Source organism: Rhineura floridana, chromosome 2, assembly GCF_030035675.1.
Source record: "Rhineura floridana isolate rRhiFlo1 chromosome 2, rRhiFlo1.hap2, whole genome shotgun sequence".
Lineage (NCBI taxonomy): Eukaryota > Metazoa > Chordata > Lepidosauria > Squamata > Rhineuridae > Rhineura > Rhineura floridana.
This window is the reverse complement of record NC_084481.1, coordinates 41079393-41103704: the sequence shown is the minus strand read 5'-3', so window position 1 is coordinate 41103704 and position 24312 is coordinate 41079393. Positions and strand designations below refer to the sequence as shown.

At 40.6% G+C, this 24312-nt stretch overlaps 1 protein-coding gene across 4 annotated transcripts in view; it reads right to left on the bottom strand.

The window, feature by feature from the left end:
• LNPK (lunapark, ER junction formation factor) overlaps window positions 1-24312 on the bottom strand; it is a 57561-nt gene that overhangs the window by 26115 nt on the left and 7134 nt on the right. For 3 of the 4 annotated variants that reach the window (XM_061608405.1, XM_061608404.1, XM_061608406.1), the window contains exons 2-6: window positions 23297-23387; window positions 19145-19189; window positions 17352-17539; window positions 10992-11050; window positions 5584-5624 (exon numbers count right to left, since the gene is read on the bottom strand). In XM_061608405.1, the coding sequence (XP_061464389.1) occupies window positions 5584-5624; window positions 10992-11050; window positions 17352-17539; window positions 19145-19189; window positions 23297-23323 (360 nt within the window). In that variant the 5' untranslated portion in view covers window positions 23324-23387. The remainder of the gene's footprint in view (window positions 1-5583; window positions 5625-10991; window positions 11051-17351; window positions 17540-19144; window positions 19190-23296; window positions 23388-24312) is intronic. The other variant, XM_061608407.1, reaches the window with a different exon arrangement.

Sequence of the window (24312 nt, the reverse complement as noted above, 5' to 3'; positions counted from 1 at the left end):
TGCTTTCTAGGTAAGTTCAGCTCCCTTTGGATAAAAACAGATATGCCTCTTGCCCTTAGGTCATAAGGCTTATGACTATCCAACAGAATGATCTAAAGAGGCCTTCAGGAATGATCCATCCTGATGCCTGCTGATGTGGCTTGCTAGTGCCACAAATACTGGATGACATCCAACTAAGTCATACAGAGTAGACCCACTGAGATTGTCCATTGATTTCAATGAGTCTACGCTATGTATAACTAAGGCCACATTCAGACCATATATTTTTCCACGATTATTCCACTTTATAAACAATCATGGCTTCCCCCAAAGAATCCTGGGAAGTGTAGTTTGTGAAGGGTGCTGAGAGTTGTTAGATCCCTATTCCCCTCCCAGAGCTACAATTCCCAGAGTTCTCTGGGAAGAGGGACTGATTGTTACACCACTCTGGCAATTGTAGCTCTGTGAGGAGAACTGGGGAGTCTCCTAACAACTCTCAGCACCCTTCACAAACTACACTTTCCAGGATGCTATGGGGAAAGCCATGACTGTTTAAGTGGAATAATAGTGGAATAAATGTATGGTCTGAATGTGGCCCAACACTGGATATCACACATTATAATAGAGAGTGAAAGAATGCTTCAGAGTAGACGATGCAAATTCCTAGGTCTGAAATACTTAATCACCCATGAAACCAAATCCTTAGCATTTTTCTAACCTCTAGAATTACATTATTCTGGACTAGCTCACAACTTGTTAAATGGAGTAAGTAGGGGTGAGCCGGTACCAGATTAAAAAGGAAGGGTTCAACCTCTTTCCCATAGTTTGGCTCCTATATTCTCCCTATTCATACCTCCCCCCTCCGCACTTCCCTTTACCAATCCATTTCATTCCTTGGCACTTTCTCCCCACCCAGCCCAACCCCAGTATCATGTCTCCACCAGTTTTGCCTCTCTCCCCTCCCACTATACTTTTCATTCACGCAACCCCAGAGCAGCATCGTTTACCCCAGTCCTCCAGGCAATGCATCTTACATTGCCCTAAACTGAAAGCAGCACCTCCACTGTCAAAGGAGAAGGAGAAAGAAATGATCTTTCCCCTTGCCCTCAACTGTATTGACACTTAGCAACAGCAGCTATAGTAGTAGTGTAGGCCTCTCACGTTCCCAAGTACTCTGTGTAATTCATCTCTGTAGCTAAGCCGCCTTGGCCAAATAGGGCAGCAAGGAAGGGATAAGAATCTTTTCCTCTGCCTCCAGCCCAGTGCTTGACCAAAGCAGCAGCATCAACCCTATAGCTGGCAGCTCTGCTCTAGGACAGGAACGTAAGCCACCTTATACACAGCCTGACCAACAGCCCATCTAGCTCAGTAGTTTCTATGCTGGCAGGCAGTCGCTCTCCAGGTTGTCAGAGAGGGAAGCTTTTCCAGTCCTACTTGGAGATGTTGGGGATTGAGCCAGGGACTTCCTGAAAGCAAAGTAGTTGCTGTGCCACTGAGCTGCAGCCATTCCTGTGCATATCTGTGTAGAGATGCATTGCCTAATTGGGCTTCTATTTCTTGGTCATGCCAGTGTGGCAGAGAATAAGACCACTATTCTAAATCAGGTATGGGGAACCTTTGGCCCTCCAGGTGTCACTGAACTACCCACTCCCAACATTCCTGGCTATTTGCCATGCTTGCTGGGGCTAACAAGAGTTGTAGTTCAGCAACATCTGGAGGGCCAAAGGTTTGCCATATCTGATCTAAATGACAGATAACTTACATAAACCGAGAGATCCATTTGGGTTGCCAATGCCACACCCCTTGACGTTTTCTCCTGGCACCCATGAAGCCTCTAAGCTTCGCCACTCCCTGCCCCCTTAAATCATGAAGTGGTAAGGGTGGATACCTTTTTCTCCCTTGAAAAGTATATAAAGTTGAAGGGGAAAGTTAGAAGAGTGATGCTCTTTCCTACTTCCTTTCCCAACTCTTATTTAGCTTAAGTTGTTTCTTGAACTAGATTTCCTCAAATTCACATATTTAAAGCCCACATCTGGCTATGTACTTGGTGCTCATGCTTTGACTATATAGTCAGACAGATGACTGGCACTGTTAATTTTAACAATACCAAGAAAATTGTTGGGAGTGGCACCTCCCTTCCCACAAGATGAACAATGCAGATCATTGTTGTTATGTGCCTTCAAGTCGATTACGACTTATGGCGACCCTATGAATCAGAGACCTCCAAGACCAAAGTCATGTATAATATTTATTTACAGAGAAGAATCTTTTGCACAAGTAACTAGCATGTGAAAGGTGCAAGTGTAATTTGAAAGTTAAGTGTACATAAGAAAGGTAATTGAAAATTCATTGGCTCACAAGCTGTATTTTCCTTGACCTTTTTACACAGGTTTTTATTCTTATAAGTTACTGAAAACATTTTCACAAAACATTTGTGCCCTTTCAAAACCCCTTATCGAAGACTAAACTAACTGTTTTTCTAATCCCTTTTAAAGGCCACACAGTCAGAAGTCACAACTACAAGGAAAGCCTGTATTTACCTACCCATCACATTCCATTAAGATTCCTCAATTTGACATGTATAATGGCAACAGCTCCCCTGAAAGAGCTTATCCACCCACCTTCAGGGTTTTGTGTTTTCCCACAAAACTTACTTCTCAGGGACGTGCCTCAAAAGGGAGCAGCCTTCCCCAAACTGGAGCCCTCCAGAAGGTTTGGATGCTGACTCCCATCAGCCCTAGGCAGCATGGCCAATAGGCAGGAATGATGGCAGTCATAATTCAACAACAACTGGAGAGCAGCAGGTTGGGGAAAACCATGTTAGAGCATAAGGGAGCTGGTGGCACTATTACCCTGTTCCCATTTGGGACCCACCATATGGACAAGGGTGCATATCTTTGTCAAGGTCTTGGACCCCTCCCGCCAATCTCTCTGTCCCCAGTGTTCTCAACCTATCATAGGCTTACTGCTCTCAGATCAGTATTATTACCAAAACAGCTAGGCACATGGGAAGGCACTACTGTTTAGTCCAGAGGACTTGAAACACAGTAAGTCATTTTTATTCATAAAACACAGAGACAGGAACGCTTTGATAGAGAACAAGCAACTCAAACAAACAAAAAGGATAAAATACTTCTAACTTCTCTACTAGGTCTTACAACTCTGGTGGGGTGGGATTCCAATATTCACAAATGGATATGATGAAGAGCAATTTCCCAAAACAGGTAGAATTTTGACATTTTTTGTAAGTTGAAGGATATGCCACACTGGCTCAATCGGCTTTTAGAAGCTGAACCAATTTAATATGCTAATCAGTGTTAACAATACCATACAGTAATTTCTTTGAAGCTAGCCTTAATATAGCAAAGAGATTCCAGAACTGCAGTTCCTTATTATACTGTATAGACTTACAACAGTATTTTATTTTTAAAAAATAAAAATCCAAAAGTCCCTACCCACAGACATACAATTTAACAGACATGGTACAAAACAAAAACCGTTAAGGAAGGAATATTTATCACTTCCAATGTAGGGATAAGTCATCCAGCCTGCTTCTCCAGCCTGTTGCAGCCAGCTACAGCCCACAGCCTGTGTCTGAATTACTGGGAGAGTGAAAACCTTGTGTGTTATGGCTGGCAAACTCAATAGAGAACAGAGATAGGGAATGAAAGTAAATGAAGAAAAAGGGAGAGAACTGAGAAATGGGAGTACAATGAGACCCATGAAGCAGGAAAACAGGGAGGGGAACAAGAGAGTTAATATAAGGGCAAACATCCAACAAATCCACTCACCAGCTCACTGAAGTACTCAGTGGCAAACAAATATTATGGCCTTGTTAGTAAGGAAAGATTTATTTTATTGTATTTAACACCAATTTATCAAAAAACCTCTAAGGATTTTACATAAAATATTCACAAGAAAATATGGATAAAATCAAAAGATTTTAAAAACAAAGTAGACATAAATTATTCCATCTAGATAAAATCAACAGTTTTAAAAACAATATACTTTATAAAAGTACACGTCTGAGTTTTTAGCAGGTGTCGAACACAGTACAACCAAGGTGCCTGCTTAATATTGATAGGCAAGGAATCCCAGGGAACAGGTGCTGTCACACCTCTGATGTGTGGGCCCTGCAGAGTGGGATGCCAAGATGTGGGTGGTGTTGCAGAGAAAAAGGGCAGAAAGAAGTAGAAGCAGATGGTATGCAGAATAGGTTAAGGACAACATACCAAATGAAAAAATTGTAACAAAAATGCTCTTCTGCCATTAAACGCAAAGATGTGGCTCTCCTGAATAAGTAAAACCATAAGAACAGCCCTCAAAAGTATTAGGGTTGCATGCCCCTAACTAAAAAGTACATATTTAGCTATAACAAGTGAGCAGATGTGCAAAAAATGTGTTATCTGGGCATTCCTTCCTGAGGCTGACAGCACTACCTCACATTTACTAAAACATATTCGGACTTTTGCCCTGATGCACCTAGGGACATATAATCTCTAAACAGCATCAGATTTGTAGGAACGCAGGATCTAAATTTTAAATAAATTAGGATTAAAACTTATTTTAAAGTCACTGATTAAAAGTTAATTCTGGCATCCAGCAGCCTACATCTGCTATTAAGACTTTAGAACACTGTGTCTGATCAACCTAATAAGAATACAGTCAAGCTACTTGTACACTGCTTAGATTTTTTCTGTTTAAAGCGGTCTACAAATTTTTTGAAAATAAATAAAACATAGCTTCTGCTACAGGAGCAACATATTAATGGTATACAAGGCTTTAAAAGGTGGCTGGATTCTCAGAGGAAGAAATTATTGACCACACACAAACACAAACATCCAACTCTCCAATCTCATAAAGCAGCCCACCATTAGAACTAATTGCAAACTTTCTGACTAATTTCCCTTCCACAATAGTTGACAGCAAGGATAGTCAATGTGGTACCCTCCAGATGCTGCTGAACTATAGCTCCCATCATCCCTGTCTGTTGACCATGCTGGCTGGGGCTGATGCAAGCTGGGAGTCCAAAAACATCTGGACGGCACCACATTAGCTACCCCTGATTTACAGTAAAAAGGAATAAAAGAGTTAACAGGCAAAACCGTTGGCTCAAAGATATGTATGATATGGCAGACATTCACAAAGTTTGATCAACATTTCTAGGTTCCCTGCTACCTGACATTCAGGATAAGTTTTCAATGCTTAAGTTTAAAGATATTTTGCAGCAGGGCAGTTCAATTCATAACTCAATTTATCCATGCTCTGGTGACTTTCTGTCTGGATTAATATGCTGTATGTGGGGTTGCCCCCTGAAGACACTTTGGAGGCTTCAGCTAGTGCAGAATGTGGCTGCTAGGCTGTTAAACAGGGAAGCCCGATTGGACCAAGTGTCACCAGTCCTGAAAGCGCTGCACTGGGTGCCAGTGAGCTACCAGGCCCAATTCAAGGTGTTAATACTAGCACATAAAGTCCTAAATGGCTTGGGACCCAAATATCTAAAAGACTGCCTTCCTTAGTATCAGCCATCTCAGACCCTACAAACAGCAGGCAAGGAAAGCCTGCTGTTGCCAGTCAGGAAAAGCCTGGGAAAGATATACTTACTATTTTTTTCTTCTGGGATTTTAGATCTTCTAAAGCTTCATCTAGAGAAAACAATTTAAATCAATATTTTAGTACCAATGTGACATGTCAAATACACCTGCATATGTAAGAAATAAAACATCAGTACTCTGAATTGGATACAATATATTTTCCCCAAATATTGGTCAATGTTTGAGTAGAACATTTGCAAATCCTCTGTCTTTTGACAAATTAACGTGAGAGTTTAGTAAGACACATCATCATTCACAGTTCATTATGTGAATTATCAAGTCATTTCATGCAACACTTTATCAACCAAGGCACTATTAGAACTAAAATTGTTTTGACCAGTCATAAGAGCTTCATCAAAGAAAGGCAAAAGGACTTGGTCCAAGTTTAAATAAGACTCTTGATCTAAAGTGTTAAAAATCACCCCCAGAATTAACGTATGTTATCAGAGGCTCCCAATATATGCGTTCAGGTTAATAAATCCCTCCTTATCTTAAGAAGTTACTGTTAGTCAGAAAGTTGTTTCAATATGATGAAAGAAAAGGGACATTGTATAAATATGTAATTGAACACTTCTGCCAAACCTCTTGGAAAAAGGAAAAATCGTAATTTAAATGCAGATGGAATTTTTATAAAGTCAATGTGATCTGAGTTTTGAACTCAAGAAACCCCATGCACTAAGCCACTTCCAAAGTAGTAGCAATGCACTTCTGCTGGAAGCCCTCCCGATAAAGCCTGAAGCCATTCTGAAAAGGGCGTAGCACACAAATGGAATTAATTAATCCTAAATCCTATAATAGTAGTTAGCTTTTGAAGGTTTAAGCACAGTGGTGTGTCAAGATGCATTACTGAACAGAGAGACTTCTTGCATGCAGAGTTTATGCCAAGGGCACCACATTATTTAAACTATGAAATGTAACAGGTTTGTTATAAACCAGACTTTGCCAACCTGGTGCCCTCCAAATGCAATGAACTACAAGTGGCTGGGGCTGATGGGAGTTGTAGTCCAACACAGCTGGAGGATACCAAGCTGGTAAAGGCTGTTACAAAACCATTCGAGTAAGGCTTGGACTGGTCAGAAACAGAGAGAGCTAATGTATCATTGTATGCAGGATGAAAATGGAAAACCAGGTTCAAACCTTCACCTCCCCATGAAACTTGCTAGATGGCCTTGGGTAAAAGCACTCTCACTGGTTTGTTCCCATGTGGGGCTCCATGGAAGAATGGCATAATGCAAGTGAACAAGACAGTTTTACAGTCACTTACATTTTAAAAAGTGTTTTAACTATGTGAGACTGCACATATCGCAAAAGCACAACAGATTTCAGCTATCAACCACTGGCATAAAAAATACCTCTCAAACTGTGGATTCAATTCTCTTCCCTAGTAAGCCCATGTTCCTGTCTACATTGTCTCAGGGTAAATTTGCCTTCAGAAAAGACAGCTAAGTGAAGGTTTCATCTGCCCTCTTCCTAAAACAATCTTTTAAATGAGCAAGAATGTACACCCCCAGACTGAACGGAAAGTGGGGCCCTGCTCAGCTGTAGTGTGGGACCTCCCGTGAGAAAAGGCAGATGCCTATCTATAATTTGGACTTGGGAACAGACTGAACAGGCGAACTGGTCAGCTGGTCACACTCTTTCCCTTATGTAGGAGCGGGGTTCCTTAAAGGCAAAATGGTTTCATGTCAGCACTACTACTGAGTTCAAGGGTCAAGAGTTTTTCACTTTCAGGAATAAGTTACATAAAGGACTAAGAGTAAGATGTTCCAGGAGCACAGAGAAGAGTATGCTTTGAACCTAGACTGGGAAGGTTTGCCGGAGATATATGTTTCCCGGGACGGTATTGACTCCACTGCTATTTCCCTCGTCCGCCATTACTGAGCCAAGTTTCCTTTCCCTGTTCCTTTTAGAAAAACTTTTCTTGCTTTTGTATGTGTCTCTGCCAATTAGGAGATGAGCGTTTGTCTCCCATCTTTTCTCCTGGGCCCCTTTTTAGAAGGCCAAGAAGAGAGAGGAGTGAATTTTTGCTTTGTGATTTGTTAACGTATTATTATTGGATGTTGTAACTGCTGCTTTTTGTAAATTGTATTGTTTTTTTATTGATGTATTTTTATATTTGTGTTTATTTTTTGTAAGCCACCTTGAGGGCCTTTTGGCCAAAAGGCAAGGTAGAAATAAACAACAACAACAGCAACTAGATGAGCATGAATTCCTTCCTCTCTTTCTGGCTGTTGACGTACGCCAAATGCCTTATACTAGTATTCATGGGCAGGTAAGCATTTATTTATTAGATTTATATCCCACCCTTTCTCCCAGTAGGCACCCAGGGCAGCAAACAAAAGCACTAAAAACACTTTAACGCATTATAAAAACAGACTTTAAAATATATTAACACAAAACAACAGTTAAAAACATATTAAAACAAAACATCTTTAAAACATTTTTTTAAAAAGCTTTAAAAACATATATTTTTAAAAAAGAAGGTTTAAAAACATATTAAAAGGCAATTCCAACATAGATGCAGACTGGGATAAAGTCTCTACTTAAAAGGCTTGTTGAAAGAGGAAAGTCTTTGTGTGGGCTAGTAACATTTATAGGCTTATTTGCAAGGCTGGCATAAGGAAGAGGCTGAACTAAACTCACCTACACACTTCACCACTTTGCTTTTCATCCATTGGAGATGAACACTGAAATACAGCTTAAGTTTAGCATACGCCTCACATACCCTCAGGCCTCAAAGTCATATAAGAAAATTCTCTGTAGGTCAAAACTAGCTTAATACTTAACAGTAGAAGCAAGCTACTGGATTAAGAAACCCTGCAAAACGTTTTTTTTTAAAAAAAAAAAAACCATCAAACTAAAAGAAAAATGTTTCAGCCTCTAAGGCCATAAGAAGAGCCTGCTGGATCAGGCTACTGGCCAATCTAGTCCAGCATCCTCTTCTCACAATGGCCAACCAGATGCCCACGGGAAGCCCCCAAGCAGGACCTGAGCACAAGAGTGCTCTCCCCTCCTAAGGTTTCCAGCAACTAGTGGAAGTAGAACATAGCCATCATGGCTAGTAGTCTTTGATACCCTTGACTTTTTTCCTCATTCTCTCATTTCTTCTATGCTAAACTGTCACAAACTTGAAAGCCTCATTATCAACTCATTCACTTGCCAGAGCAAGAAAAATCCATCAATTACCCTGGAGCTCTGGCAGATGACATCATTGCTCCTACTCTGAAGAAACAAAAACCCTGGAGTGGCACTCCTTTACATTCCCCCTCCACTACACCACTGTAGCTACCAACAATCCTAAAAGGAACAGTCCTAACCAAGTGAAGCACAAAACGAAATGGCCAAAATCAGCCAAAGTAGCTATGGCATACATGAAGTGTTGTTTTTTTTAATCCTTCCTTTCTGAAGACCTTCTAAGGCTGCTAACAATACAAATCAGTTAAAGCAATGACAACACCAATTTTAAAAGGTTAAGTGAGAAAATGCAAACTCATAGCAAAAAAAATCAGGGAACAGCCCATTAGAATCATTTTTGGAAAGGCAGGGACACTCGGACAGAGCAGGACCTCTGATGTTGATCAAAGTGCACAGATCGGTTCATATGGAAGGATACTTGACGAATCCTGGTCCTAGATCATTTAGGGCTTTAAAAAGATCAGAAAACAGCACTTTTGAATTAGACCAGGAAACAAACAGCCAGTCAAGAAATATGAGACAATAGCAAAGTTATAGGTTTCTTATGACTCGCATCAGTTAAACCTGATGCATTTTGAACCAATTTTAGTTTCCAAACACAAGGAGCACAATAATAAAAATATTGATGTTACTAAAGCACAAATTGCCATGGGACCAGGCCTATCTTCTCCAGAAAGGACATAGCTGGCACTCCAACTGAGACACTGATTCAGGACCTCTTCTGATCAAAGGGAAAAGATAGACAGACCCAAGTATCATCTACATAATGATAGCACTTCAGCTCAAATCTCTAGACCTCACCAAACAATTATGTGAAGATGTTAAATGATGTGGGAGATAAGATGGACCTCTGGATCACACAATATACACCAGTGGCCATGGGGTGGAGCAGCAGTCTCCAAGGAACAACCAGAGCCACTGAAGTACAATGCCACCAGTCGCATCCCAACAAGGTGGCCCAGAAGGATATGATGGTCAATGGTATCAAACACAGCTGACTGACCCAGGAAAATTTCAGTATCTCTCGTCCTCTCTGTTACCCGGATTAGGTCATCCTCCAGGATAGCCAAATCTACCTAAGTCCCAAAACCAGTTCACAGTGAAATAGATCCAGATAATAAGTATTATTCTTGCAGGAATACCTGGCAGTTGCGCTGCCACAACACGCTTAAGCACCTTGTCTAGAAATGGATATTTGAGAGCACTCTGTTATTAGAGTGGAATAGTTTATTTTACAAGAGGTCTTACAAAGGCCTCTTGAGTCTTACAAAGGCTGTTGGAACTACATCTTCTGTTAGAGAAAATTTTACAGCTTCCATCACCCAGCAGGTCAGTTGTAACATGGCAGCTCTAATAAGTCAAGAAGGGTGTGGATCAAACATCCAGGTTTTTAGTCTCAGTTCTCCAAGAATCTTGTCCATGTCCTCAGGCTGCACAAACTGAGAAGTGAATGCCGAGATTACCAGATACCATTGGCAAATATTGTGGCTTCTAGAGGAGGAGGAACTTGTGGCAGGAACTGGGAAGACTGAATCCAGGCTGTCTGTTATTATTACATTTCTATTACATTTACATTGCGACTTTCCTCCAAAGTATTCAAGGTGGTACATGTGGTTCCCATGCCGCCTATCATGTCAGCCTCACAACATCCTTGTGGGATAAGTTAGGCTGAAAGACAGTTACTGCCCAAAGACACCCAAATGAGTTTCATGGCTGACCAAGGATTTCAACCGTTATCTTCCTAGATACCACCACGCTGGCTACTTCATAACTTAAAATACATACATACTTCTTTAATTCCAGTGGTACTTTGATGTATAGCTTGGGTACAATACACATGAATATCTAAAATACTGTGCATTTATCAAAAGATAAATGAGTTATAATTACATTCTATTAATACAGCACGATAAGTGTATTTAAATATCCTTTATCCTACAGTCGATTTGTATTCAGCTTTGAGACATATTTAAGTACCTAACAATTAATCCATTCATCTTCAAAACATTTATATTCATTTTCCAATTTATAGCTGACTATAAGGCTGAGTAGGTTTCCTGAAGTCTTAAAGAAAGGCAGTCATAATTCCTATCAGAGGCTCTTACCCAGAAATCTATCCACAAAGCGTTTGACACAAGACAACTGCAGGCAATGTAACTGTATCTGTACAGTCTCAGGCACCAGGCCCACATGATTCGGAAAGAAATAAGGAAATTTACTTACTGTTTCTTTCTGTTCTTTTAGAAAAGAAGAAAATGAGGAGTGTTCTTAGGAACCAAACTCTGGTGGGGAAAAAAAGAATTTTCAGTATTAAATCTAGACAAAAAGAAACTGAATGGATCATTCTTCACTACAGTTGGAACCAACATCCTCAGTGGACCTTAACATAATCTATTCTACAACTTCACAATTAATGCAAGTCTAAGAAAGCAACTAGTGCCAAAAAGGTGTGCTGCACAGACACCTCCTTTAATATTAGTACAACGAATTCCTTATTATGAATTGCTGTAAAAGTATTTCAATGAAAGAGCATTTAGATTACAAAATAGAACCCTTTCAGCACAAAGTCTGCAGGCTGTGAATGATAACAAAGATCCAAACAAGTCCATCTCCCTACCTGGATAATTTATAGTGTATAGAATAAAACTGGGATCCCCAACATAGCACCCATGGGCACCACAGCACCCTCGGCCATTCCCATTGGCACCCGCCAAGGCTCCCTGCCCATCCTAATTCTTTTTTTAAACTGAGTTGTTTGGGGGAGGTTGTTTGGCTGAGGAGGTCCCTTGGGAGAGAAGCTGCCTGCTTGTTTGGCTGTTTTATTTGTTGCGGTTGGTATTTTTGTCTGTTTTAGTTCTGAGCATCACCAGTTTTATTTTGTGGTGGCTAGGACAAGCTTCTTAGATTCCCGAATGTTTCCCTGGGCCTCAAATGGTTTGGGACCTCTGGAACAAAGTAGGAAAGCTTTTGCCCTTAGACATGGCCTGCCTTTCAGCAGTGAAGAAAAACCTCCAGCTGGCTGGGGCTGATGGGAGCTGGAGTCCAAAAACGTTTCGAGAGCCACATACAGCAATGTGCCCTACCACCTGCCTTGGACCCAAGGGCTCCCATGGAAGCAGTGCTCTGTGTGTGCGTGCGTGCATCATGTTCCCTGAGGGCCCCAATGCCTGCCTCCGATTCTATGGCATAAATAATTCCAGCAGGAAGCCACAGGGATCACTCCTAGCATGTGCATATCTTCACAGGGAGAAACGAACACAGAGAGTTAGAGGTTATTCTTGACAACTATCTCCACTTCTCTGGTGTACGGGAGGCCCTTAGTAAGTGGCAGGGAACGGATTATTGAACAGCACACACACCACCAGTGGGGTCCATCAGAGATTTTAGATAGCCTATGCCTCCCATGCACATAGTTGTCAGATGCCCATTCAATTTTGTTTTGAAAACCTTCAAAGAAGACGATTCTATAGCTTTCCTAGGCAGCTTGTCATACTACTGAACATCCCCTAGAGTTGGGAAGTGCTAACGTAGTTAGCTCCTTCTGCCTCTTCTCTTACATTATGACATTAATTCTTTACTACCTTCACAGATTTCCTTTCCTGATTTTCAAAATTCTCTCTGGGACTGTACTGCAAAGGAGGCATTATCAATGCTGAATGGAGCAGTGTAGCCTTCTGAGTCTTGGAAAGAATGGCCCTGCTGAAACAACTCCCTAGCTGTGTGTCACAACTGGACGGCACAAAGACCCAAGTACTTCAATTCCTGGCTTTTATTCCCACCCCTTAACTAAGGCACTACAAAACTGCTGTATGAAACACAGGCAAAGGGTTTTAGCAGACATTACACTAAAATTGTTTTGAATTGCTGCTTCTGTTCATGGCCAAGGAAATGACTTCACTATGAGTAGAATTCAGCATCAGTTTGAGCACATCTGCCACTTTACCATGAACAGAACAGCAACACCAATATACTTTCTCAAGTGTACTTTACAAACAAACCTTTGTCTTGGCTCTGACACAATACAGACTGACCAATACAATGAGGTGTTTTTTAAAAGTCATGCTAAATCAAGACTTTGAAAAACAGTTTTCTTCTATGAATTGCAAAACACCTTTTGCACAATATCCACGATCAAGGGAAAGACTTTGATTTTAGTGACCTGTTGTAAGTTGAGAACCATAAATATTTTTAGCAATTACATATTTTTTTCAAACTGATCAGCAGATCAGACAAATATTAAAGTGTCAATGATAAGTTGTAATTTTAGTATATAGACTTAAAATGAAGACTTTCTTCAGCAATTTATTCAAATATTTAACAAGTTTGTAGATTTGTAGAGTCAAGAAAGTCCTTGAATAATGGACTTGTATAATGTTTTAGATTTTTTGAAAGTGAAACCATCTAACATGTCTTTATTTCCTCAAGTCTTCAAAGAACAATTTAAATGCAAGCATCCAGTTAGGCAAACTACATATTCCAGGGAGCCAGCTCATTTTGCCACAGTAGTAACACAAATAGACCTCTAGGGAGTAACCCAACAGAGCAATAGTCTAGTGAACAACTGCAGGCTGGGACAATTGGACCACAACACTCAGCAGGGCAGGATAGTGGTAGTGAGCTGTGTAAACTTCAATGGTTATGGGCACATGATCCCTCTCTTGGCTTGCGACAAAATATTCTGCACCTTGTACTGCTCTGCGGGCATCCCCCTGACCTTGGTGCTCCTGGCCTGCCGGCTCCAGCACCTGCTGCTCATTCTGAGCCACCGCCCTGTCCACTACATCTACACCCGCTGGGGCTTCCCACTGGCCCATGTGGCACTGGACCACACCAAGGGGCTGGGGCTGGCCATCCTCTTCATCCTCATCCCCGCCATCTGCTTCTAGGCGCTTGAACACAACTGGAACTTCCTGAAGTCAGTGTATTTCTGCTTCATCTCCCTCAGCACTATCGGCCTGGGTGACTACATGCCATGAGGCAGCTCTCAACCACCCCTGCACAAGCTCTATGAGCTCAGCATCACCTGCTACCTACTTGTTGGCTTATTGGCCATGCTTGTGACTCTCGAGACGGCATACCAGATACAGGAAGTCCGCACTTTAGTCCATTTTTTCACTCCTGCGTCCTGCCCGTGAGCCATCCCGAGGATGTTGACTGCCTGGAAATCTTGGCTAGGGACCAGCCTGCCTTGACTACTCCATCTGGCTCCACTTCCCAAGATGGGCCTATTGAAATGGGTGACACTTGACATCTCCCAGGGAGGGGAGGCAATAAAATTGATGTTGACTGGTGCTTTTGTTGATTGTATTGATGCTTTACCTGTCTTGTCTTTGTATTATTGCTATTGTATTGTATTATATTATATTTGTCTTATTATTGTTAACCACCCTGAGCACCATTTGGTGGAAAGGCAGAATACAAATTTTATTAATAAATAAAATAAAATAAATATAAATATAATAAAGGCAGATATGAATGACTTTGCTGAAGGCTCCTACTGGGATCACACCAGATGTACATTGCAGATCCACCTCTTGACCATAAGATATGAATGACTTTGCTGAAGGCTCCTACTGGGATCACACCAGATGTACATTGCAGATCCACCTCTTGACCATAAGATATGAATGACTTTGCTGAAGGCTCCTACTGGGATCACACCAGATGTACATTGCAGATCCACCTCTTGACCATAAGCAAAAACAGGCTGGCAACTGCTTGCCATTCATTCATTTCCTGCCAGGGAAAAAGCTATATGAACTAATTATTTTTATTTTATTTTGCTGGGTGGTGGTGGAGAATGCACTTTTTGCAAGTCATAGAAATCGAAATTTAATGTGAAACTCTGGGCACATGCCTACAAACATATCGGAACACTAAAGTAATATGCACTGAATTCAGAAGAACAACAGATCCAGTACAAGATTGAACAGACAACAGCAGAAGCCAGTAATTTTCAACAGTAACAACATGCCTTTTACATTAATTTATCAAAGTGAAAGTGTTAAAAGGAAAACCTGTAACATCTCATTTCCTACATGCTGTCATTGAGAGCAAGATGCTCTCAAAACTGATTTTAACAGAAGTGTATAAAATTATTGCATTTATAAGGTGCCTTACAATACGTTCTCTAAGAATCGTACAAAACTTAAAAAGAAACATCGTACTACAATAAAAACTACAACAAGCTTAAGAGACAACCAGCATAAAAACCAAATACAAAGCCAGCACAATAAACACCAAATACCACACAGAACCAAAACCACCACAGAATATACACTAAAATCACCAACCATACCACTGGGACTTAAAACAGATTTTAAAAGCTCTAAAAGAATAGAAAAGTCTTAACCTAGCACTGAAAGGTCAACTGTGAGGGCACCAGAGCATCATCCTTCGGAACAACACTGCCTAGCCAGACGGCACCACAAAAAAGGTCTGCTAAAATTAAATCTAGATAAACTTGGTTTTGACCATAAAGGATAAGTTAAAATATGGATATATTAAAATATCCCATTAGATAGTTCCACTAGTAACGACAGACTCAGAAAGTAGCTGATTATATTACACAAGGATGACATTCTTATGTATCAAAAAAACCAAGGGATCATCTCCGTGATTAGATCATCCAACCAGGTCAATGTGAGTAGTTTTTGCTAATTACTACTGAATACTTGCTGTGCATGGATGCTGACTTTTCAAACAGCTATATAGATTTGCACGCACCACATCCTAAAACACATATGACCTTGGGTTGACATCTAATAATCAAGAAAATAACTGCTCAAATAAAAGAAAATTGTCAAATGCATCAAGCTGTGGATGACAAAGTTTTTGGCCATGAGGCTGCATTGAGAAAGCAAGTACCAGTGGTAATACCAAGTCCTCTGTCCAGTTTCTCAAAGTGGTCTTTACCCTTTTCTCTAGAACAGGGATGGAGAACCTGCGACCAAGCATCCCTTGACCTAATTTCCCTGAGAGGAAAAAAAGGGGGGGGGGACCCAGAATGGATAAAACTCTGTAAGGGATTGCATTAGCTCCTACATTTTCTGCCACACCAGCTGTACCTTACGAACATAGGAAGCTGCCTTATATCGAGCCATACCATTGGTACTAGCTCAGTACTATCTACAATGACTGACAGCAGCTCTCCAGGTTCCAGGAAGAGTTCTCTCCCAGCCCTACCTGGAAATGCCAGGGACTGAACCTGAGATCTCATGCATGCAAAGCAGGTGCTCTGTCACTAGACCTAGATGAAATGAAGTTGACCATCTGATACTGCACCTCTAAAAGGTCACCAGAGCTGAAAAAGGTGCAGAAACTGGAAACCAAAATGATCAGGGAGTGAAAGCAACTCCATTACAAGGAGAGGCATTTGGTCCCTTCTAAAGGGAAGTAAGGTGGGACAGGATAGTGCTGTACAAAATTATGCATGAGGTGGAGAAGAAAATCCCTCTCTTATAATACTAGAACCCAGGATAATTCAGTGAAGCTGACTGATGGAAGATTCAGGACATACAAGAGGGGGTTCTTTACACAGGACATAGACAACGGAAATTTCTAGACCAAGATGTAGTGACAGTCACAACATAGATGGCTTTCAAAGAGGATTAGACAAAGTCATGGAGCATAAGGCTATCAATATATTATAGGACTAGGGGGTGGGTTTGGATGCTGTCTGTGGATCCCCTTCCAGCCTGTAATTTTCTCACCTGCAGAAACACAGTTTGTATTAGAGAGATCTGCTGAACTGGTCAAACTAGTTCCTTTCATAGTTCTGATCAAACCAGTTTCTTTGTCCAATTGTTAGACCTAATATACATGCCTAAAGATGTGGTCCAGAGCAGTCCTGTTGCTATGGGAACTCTGGGAGGAGAGTGATCCCCCCCCCGGAGGTAGTTTTAGTGTGTGCGAGTCAGTCTGATGGGAAGTTCGGAGCTGGGAAGAGACAGAGATGTTTGCCCTGCTCCCTGTGCTGAACCCTAAGCTAAGGCTTTGAGGAGTTCCTTAGAAACCTAATGGGAAAAAAAGATCTGTTGGGGTGTTAATGCTGAGAACTTCTCCATCTTATGCTCAGGTTGCATATATGTGTAAATAAAATCATATATCATAAAGAAAGCACACCCTCCATTAATATTCATTCCAAGGAAACCAAACCCAGGGTAAGCACTGAAACCCCTGAAAGTCTCACACTGCTTGGAGACTGGGAGGCGTGCAACATGGCTACTACCCATGATGGCTGTGTACTACCACAAGAAGGATTAACAGCAGCATACCTCTAAATACCAGTTTCGAAGGGAATGCAAGCAGGAGAGTGCTGTTGCCCTGATGTCATGCTTATGGGCTTCCAACAGGCATCTGGTCAGCCAATGTGGAAAACAGGGTGCTGGATAGGCCTTTGGTCTTATCCACAAGTCTTTTCTTATGTTCTGATGTACATATTTTTGGTACATAAAACCTTTTAAAGAAATGCTTATAAATGATGACAGCTCTAAAACTGAAATATACACACCCTGTACTACTACTCATTCTACATTGTCTCTACAAAAATAGAAAGTTATGAAAAAGATATGTTTTGCTTACATCAGTGGAAATGCAAAAAGTGGAAGTGTCATGACAAATCTTGCTGTCCACTCATCAGGCAGATACCACAAATAGATAATTAGACAGCTAATAAGGTAGAGAACAGATGAATAGAGGAGAAACCTTCCAACCCATAGCTTCTGCTGCCTCTGGTTTTTCTCTCTAAATTCTTCAAGTGCCTGAATATCCTGTAAATTAAAAAAAATCATATTGAGTTACATAGTTTATAGAATTCATTAGGAGGGAGTAAATATATGAACATTTTATTCATCTTCTTGAACATTTTATTCATTTTTATTTATTTATTTATTTTATTTAATTTATATACTGCCCTAAGCCCGGAGGCTCTCTGGGCGGTGTACAAAAAGATAAAAACCAGCACAATATATAAATACAATAAATACAATAAATCAAGAAACAAAACAAACAAACAACAAAAGAACCAAACAACGTCCAAAATACAGAAATGCTGTTAAAATACACTTTAAAATGCCTGGGAGTATAAAAAGGTTTTCACCTGGCGCCAAAAAGATAGTAGCGTCGGCGCCAGGCGCACCTCATCGAAAAGACTGTTCCACAGTTCGGGGGCCACCACTGAAAAGGCCCTAGCTCTAGTCACCACCCTCCGAGTTTCTCGATGGGATGGTACTCGGAGGAGGGCCTTAGATGTTGAGCGCAGTGTACGGGTAGGTTCATATTGGGAGAGGCGTTCCACCAGGTATTGCGGTCCCATGCCATGTAGGGCTTTATAGGTCAAAACCAGCACTTTGAATCTAGCCCGGAAACAAATAGGAAGCCAGTGCAGATGGGCCAGAACAGGAGTTATATGAGCGGACCTTCTGGTCCGCGTCAACAATCTGGCCGCTGCATTCTGGACTAGCTGTAGTTTCCGAACAGTCTTCAAGGGCCGCCCAACGTAGAGCGCGTTGCAGTAGTCCAATCTAGAAGTTACCAGAGCATGAACAACTGAGGCGAGGTCGTCACTGTCCAGATAGGGACATCACTCTAAAAGGAAATATTTCATAATCCATTTTTTTCCAGTTGGGATTTCCAATTTTTTTGGGGGGGGAGGGAAGCAAAAAAAGGAAAAATTGTGTTGCTGCTGTTAATTTTTCTGGATTTTTTCCTGGGCCTTCACATCTCTAAGTTTGTCTCCCTCAAGCAAAACATAGTAAGGAAGCAAAAAACAAACACTTCCCGATCACTGTTCAAGGGAACAACCACCAACACTGATTCATACATGACACAAAACCAGCCCCAGTTAGTTTTCTCCCCAGTGTAGCAAGAGGAAGGGAGGAGCAGCTCAGGAATGTCTGAGGAGCATATCTCAGTGTGCTTAAACCATGGTTTAAAATGGACTGCATGTTTAACGCAGCATGCAAAACAGCTCTTTCTAAACAGGGTTTTAGACCACACACACACACACACACACCTGTATTGCTGATAAAGTATGTCAACGCTTGTGATCTATTTTCCATTCCCTAATAAAACCTGAGTTTATTTATAGTGTCCAATTCCAACTCCAGTAAGTGACGGTTGACACTTGAAAGAATGTTAGATTCTTAGATTTAGCTCTTAAAGAAAGAAGTAAGAGGTCAAATGCATGTCAGGCACATGACAAAGACTTCCTTTTTCCAGCATTTTAAGATAGTGTTCAAGTTTATGTTCAGTTGTACATTGAGTGTTTATTGTTATATTCTCTGTATGGTTACTTTTATGTACACCACTTAGAAATGCTAATGACTGAGTGGTATATAAATGCCTTAAAAACAAACAAACACACACACACATACCTTATCAATTTTTTCCAGCACTTCTATTGTGGAAGACTTTGCCTGCTTATGAGGGAAAGAAAAAAAGTTGCGAAAATTTGTCCTCAAGATCTAAATTCTAAAAGCACATTGCCAACAACTAAATATCAGAGTTGAAGAAAATTAAAACAATTTGCACTACACGGTGTACCATGCTAACATGATATACCCCAAGTAACAAATAACACACTTGAGAAGTATAATCATGTTTTTCTCCCTCAGATTATAGGAGGAAAGAAATACAACATGAATACTGTCAGTGACACATCGGGAGTAGGGGAACAATTTCAAGAGTAGCACATTGAACACAATACATATATAGAACAGTTTGTATCTTATAGATCAATGCCTTGATGCAGGAGATCAGGAGATCAGTCAAGGATATGTGGAAATGCAACAGGAAATAAAAAAAGTTTAAAAACTGAAAGCTTATGAAAACATGAATGAAGGTAGAAGGAAAAGAAAAAAAGGAGATTTTTAATCGATTCTCATATTGGCAGGTAGCTTTCAAGAATGACTAACTTTTTTTCAGTCTCTGCTATCTCATCGCTGCATGTTCAAATTCAACAAACACACCAAGCCTACCACAAAGCTATATATAAAAACAGCTGAAGGGAGTCCTGATAAATGTAATCATGATCATGTGCACAAGTGTAAAAAAGGAAAAGTGAGTAAGTCCTGTGTATGAACATGCTAACAAAAGAGGAAGGTGGTGGTATGATTGTTCAGTGGTAGATTCCTTTAAATTCCTACAATGAACAATGCTAAGGGTAAATTTTGGTTCGGGAAGCTTCCTGTATAGTTAACTGGGCAACAAAACATACTGACTCCAGTAATAGGACATTCTGCCTCCAGTGTGGCTGCCAGCACTGTAAAGTGATAGCACAGTGGGTAGGGAGACTTGGGTTCAAATCTTAGTTCAGTCATGAAGCTTGCCAGATGGCCTTCAATACATCAAAATCTCTTAATCTAAGCTACTTTGCAGAGTTCATGCAAGGATCAAATGGCATAACACCATACAGTATATACTGCCTGCAACTACTTCAGGGGTGGAATGCAAACGTGGTGAGTGCATACATGGATCAATACATGTGTAAATTATCGTGCACAACTGCTACTTTAGAGGCACATATACCTGCATAATAAAAAGGAAATAGCCTTTTTTCCTTCATGTGTGAAGGAGCCCTATTTCTCTTTTAAATTGATGGGTCTTTTTCAGAGTAAGTGAGTGTGACTTATGAAACTTGCTTACGTGGATAAAACTAAACATACTCCATTTATTTATTTATTTTCTATTTTATTTATAAAAGTATTTACATACTACCCATTCATACACTATAACATGGTGTACAGCTGTATCTACAATAAAATATAAAACACCATACAAACAGTATGAAGTGATTAAAATGGCAGGCTTATCAAAACTTTTAATTGGCTTGTCTACATGAAAAGGTCTTCAAGAGATGCCTGAAAATAAAAAGCGGGGGTGCCTGCCAAGTATCTGCTGGAAGAGTGTTCCACAGCATGGGACCGGCAACACTAAATATATTCACTAACAGGCAAAAAAACCCATGTGATTTAAGAACATACCTATAGCCACAGATATTTCTATCAAACATTAAAAAGCAGGGAGGTTAGTGACAGGATTACAGATACTCCAGGAACATGTCTGATTTTTAATGAATTTCTACAAATTATGACATCTCAGAATAAGGTCCAGCAGGCTTCTGGATTTTTTAACTCCCATGTTTGTATCAGCATGAAAACTACAGGGTTATTAAGGAAGTGTTAGTTAGTCTAGTAAACTAGTTTTGTAATATTTGTTTTCAAATGTTTTTATGGGAAGCAGCACAATGGAGGGGGGTATTGTCAATTTAACATGGTGGAATACGAAAAATCCATACTGGCTGTATAATACCTGTATACTAATTGGTATATCTGCAAACCAATGACACTATGTTTTCTAAATGACTAGGCTGATGCTTTACGTCCAAGTATAAAAATGAACTCCCATATGTTATTTATATATTTCAACACCCAGGCAGCATTGAGATTCAGTGTGGTTAGAGTGTTGGACTAGGACCTGGGAGACCAGGTTCAAATCCCCACTCAGCCATGAAGCTCACTGGGTGACCTTGGCCAGTCATTGCCTCTCAGTCTAACCTACCTCATAGGGTTGTTGCAAGGATAAAATGGAGAGGGGGAGAAACGCGTACACCACCTTGAACTCCTTGGAGGAAATGTGGGGTATAAATACAATAAATAAATAAAAAAGAAACCACAAATAACTTAATCAAGGTACACATATCTTGCACTTAAATTACACTTTCAATCTCAGTACCAAAGAGAATTTTATGTATTTATTTGTAAAGAATGCTTATATTCCAGTTTATAGCCTTAAGAGGTTCTCAAAGAGGATTACAAACATTTCTCAAATAAAAATCACATTCTCAAGTCTGGCATGAGGAACAAAAATAAGACTGTGTTACTATGGTGCCAGAATAATTCAGGTGATGTTTCCTGCCCATGTCCTTGGTCTTCCCTGGTGTTGCCCTTTGGCCTCCACCTATCAGGCAGCAGTGCCCACTGATAACCCGAGGTAAGAGAATGGAGCCAAGCACCTAGCACATGCTCAGCTCAAGATGGAGGAAAGTCCTTCCTTCCTTGAAATGAGAAACAGTCTACCTTTCAAACTATATTTACTGGTTGCCCTATGGTGATTATTAGTTTATTCACAATCCAAATAAGTACTGTACACAGAGCAGGGATGGCGAACCTAAGGCTCTTCTGGTATTGCTGGACTACAACTCCCATAATCCCTGACCAACAGCCATGTAATCTGGGGCTGATGGGCAACACAGGTTCCCCATCCCAGAAGTAGGGGATCCAGCTAAACTCGTCATGACCAAGTCCCACTGAAACAAATGGAAGAAACCACAATTAATTCAGTCGCTTTCAGGAGGCCATAATCTTGACTCATTTTTGCTGGACTGGGGCAAAACATCTTTAACGTGAGCTACTGTTCTTTCAGTGCCAAACTGCACCTTTGATTTGTAACATGGAGATAATAATAGTGGCCTATTACAAGGTTTTATAAAGCTGGTTAATAAGTAGTACTCTGAATACTAGCAAGCACTATTTTTGTTGGTGACTCAAAAATGGAAAAAATGACCCAAACCAAATAAAGCAGGTAAGCTTCTCATTAACAGAAAGGTCATGTTGTTCCAGAGGCTACTTTTCAGAGGTCACAAAATTGGCTTACAAACACTCTGCAGATTCCGTATCAGCAAATACTTTTTACCCCCCAACAATGAGCAGCTACTTGAATAGTGCTTGACTGTTGAGAGTATGCTTTTCCAAAACATTTGCCAGGGCTTCTCCTCCCAGTAGAACTACACAAACACACAAATATTTATGCCCAATCATTTCAAGTGACTAACCAAACAATCCCAACCCTGGCCAGGCAGCGGCAGGATGTGACAGAGGAGTGTAGCTGCAGCCACATCTACAGCCGCACAGCTTGGGGGGGGGGCAGAAGGTAGGGCAGGTAAAACTCTGCTCCACCAGCCTGAAGTTGGCATAGCAATTGAGCTCAGTGCTGTCAAGTGGTAGCAGTGGGGCTACTCGGTATCCAGGATATCCTGGGCTGGCTGTGCCACCCCTGGAACGCCCTGCTTTTATGGTCAGTGGGAACCTCATTGGCAGGCACAATGAGGAGCTTTGCACCAGTGGTGTGACACTGGCATTCCTCCACCCCATGCAAACCTCCCTCAGCATGGTGAAACAGGTTTGGGACTGCATCCTAAGAACATGCAACATTTTGTGGCATTTTTATCACAGCTAACAGAAGATGGTTACTTTGAGTCCATTGTATGACCTCTGAAAAGACATCTTGCACCTTTAAAACTCCATTCTATTTTGTTTTGAAGGCTCATAATCCAAACAGAAATAACAGCACTTTAGGGTTGAGTCAGTACACTGGTAAGTATAATTTGTGTAATTAATCTAATACTAATTTCTTGACCTGGGTATAGTACTCTGTTCTGCATCACAGCAAATTTCTTAGAAACAGCATTGGAGAGACAGTTTTTGCATAGCAAAAATGTGTACCTCTAGTTGAGAAGATTTACTTACCCGCCATCTGGAAACAATTCCACCCATTTCTGTATATGTGGAGACAGGTCGTTTTGGTAACTTAGAACCAATCTTGTAATGGAATTCACAGCTAGAAGTAAAGCATTTGTGTTTAATTAAAAATTCACCCACAGTGTAATCCAAGATCTATAAAGATATTTCAAACAGCATTATAGTCACCCAAATGATTACATGACAATACACACACATGGCCTGTAGTTTCCATATTCTCCACCACATTCTAACGTCACATACATGTGTTTCATGTTATGTTTCAGATTGTACATTCTGTTTTACAAATTTGAAGTCATGAGAAAAAACTTTCCAAAAATAACCCACACCCTACAACAATAAGCAGCCATGGAAGCAAAATAAAGTTCTAGCTCTTCACTAATACTGAACAAATCTTAAAAAATTAAAAGCAATTTACTTATTAGGTGACTATTATTAGTAATTGCAGATTTAGGATGGGATGTCCAAGAACTGATTAACATTTTGAAAGAATGTCTACATTTTATTATGAACTCAGTACAAGTATCAGAGGAGCATTACTGTAATTCAAGACCTCCATTAATACAAATATAGTGTAAGACAACTCAACTCAACTTCATTCACTTGCCTCAAAACTAACTTTAATTTCTTGTCATAATTGCCAGGAATATGTAAACAACCTGTCGATGCAAGTTGTGAAATAGAGTTTCTGACATGGGAGCTTCTCTGCAAGCTGGACAAAAAGCACCACATCACATCATAATCATGTATCCATGCCACTCAAAAGGCTGTAATCCTACACACACTTACCTAGGATTAAGCCCACTTAATAAGATTTACTTCTGAGTAGACACATATCAGACTGACTGACAACTCAGTCACTAGCTAAAAGGATCAGACCAATTAACAGGAATTATTGATATCTTGACGATTTCATTTTTCAGTTAGGATGAGCCCCAAACCTCTATAGAAAATGGGTGCCCGATGAAAAACACTGGTTTTATTACCAGCGCGAATGACAATGA